Source organism: Olea europaea, unplaced genomic scaffold (genome assembly GCF_002742605.1).
Source record: "Olea europaea var. sylvestris unplaced genomic scaffold, O_europaea_v1 scaffold1137, whole genome shotgun sequence".
Lineage (NCBI taxonomy): Eukaryota > Viridiplantae > Streptophyta > Magnoliopsida > Lamiales > Oleaceae > Olea > Olea europaea.
This window is the reverse complement of record NW_019228757.1, coordinates 361730-362999: the sequence shown is the minus strand read 5'-3', so window position 1 is coordinate 362999 and position 1270 is coordinate 361730. Positions and strand designations below refer to the sequence as shown.

General features: G+C 35.0%; 1 protein-coding gene across 1 annotated transcript in view; it reads left to right on the top strand.

Annotated features, from left to right (window-relative positions):
- Window positions 1–1270, top strand: part of LOC111373493 (syntaxin-132-like) — a 28895-nt gene that overhangs the window by 3362 nt on the left and 24263 nt on the right. The window contains exons 5-6 of the mRNA XM_022996024.1: window positions 418–596; window positions 743–799. Of these exons, the coding sequence (XP_022851792.1) occupies window positions 418–596; window positions 743–799 (236 nt within the window). The remainder of the gene's footprint in view (window positions 1–417; window positions 597–742; window positions 800–1270) is intronic.

Sequence of the window (1270 nt, the reverse complement as noted above, 5' to 3'; positions counted from 1 at the left end):
CGGATGAAATAGAATGCTTAGAAGGGACATGATGAAATTCTTTGATTGGCTCCTCCCAAAGCAAAGGAATGATCCATTATGAATACTATCTGGTCATTTTACATTCTCTACGATTGAATGGAGTGTCAAAAAATTATTGATCTAGCCAACTCCAAATTTATTAAGAGTAAGGCTTAGTTTTTTTATGATTGCACATTCGTTAAATAAAAGAATATTGAAATATCTTGGCTATTTGTACTGACATTAGCTTTTTATTTGATGAAAGTTGGAACTTGGCAAAATTTGAATACATGCCTCGTTCCTCATTCATGTCTGTGTATCATTTTGTGTATATATTGTATTTGTAGGCCCAATTTATTCTTTTATAGAATATCCAACTATTTGATAAAGGCTGAGAGCTTTTTCTGTGCATATTAGTTGGTACAGAACAAACTGTGAGAGTAGGAGGTCTTATTTATTTCCTTATCTTTTATGCACGTTTGCAGGATTCATTTGAGATTCCACGGGATCAATCTTCTAAGAATGGAGATATTGAAATGGGAACACAGATTGCTCAAAATTCTGGAGATTTAGGCTTGGACAATTTCTTTAAGCAGGTGCTGTAGACTAGTTTATATGATGGCTATTATACATCGGAAAGAAAATTGTTATCTCTGGCTCTGTTCTCTTGCTTTTCCCATTCAACTTGAGTTTTGTCAGTCCTTGTCGTAGTTTCAACTTGCGTTTTCCTTAATGTTGTTAGGTTCAAGAGATTGAAAAACATTCTGAAAAACTCGATAAGCTACTCAAAAAGCTTCAGGTATGGATCCTATCTTCTTTCTTGCTGCTGAACTCTTTCTATTCTTTTTTTTCCCCTTGTGAAATTGATTTCTCATTTACTGGTCTGCCAGCAATGCATGTCCATTTTTTTCTTCCCCCAAGTGAGAAAATTAATATGCAGTTTTTGTTCCTTTTCTTGCCTTGGGAGTTTAAATGACGAAACCCCAGTGATAAAATGAGAAGAGCAGACGTATTCTCTGATTGCAACTAAAACAGTCATGGACTACTATTGTATTGGAGGATACAAATTATGTACATAAAAAGTATGAGTTGCTGTTTAACAGTAATCATATCTTCTGGATGTGTGTAGCCTCAAAGAATGTCCCTCCTCTCTGCTGAGTGCTGATAGTGATACATATATAATTTGAGTTTTCTGGTTCACTTTCTTTTCAACGCTGTGACTGCTGAATAAGTAGGAACTTCATTACCTCTTAACTTTAGCTTCCCCTTT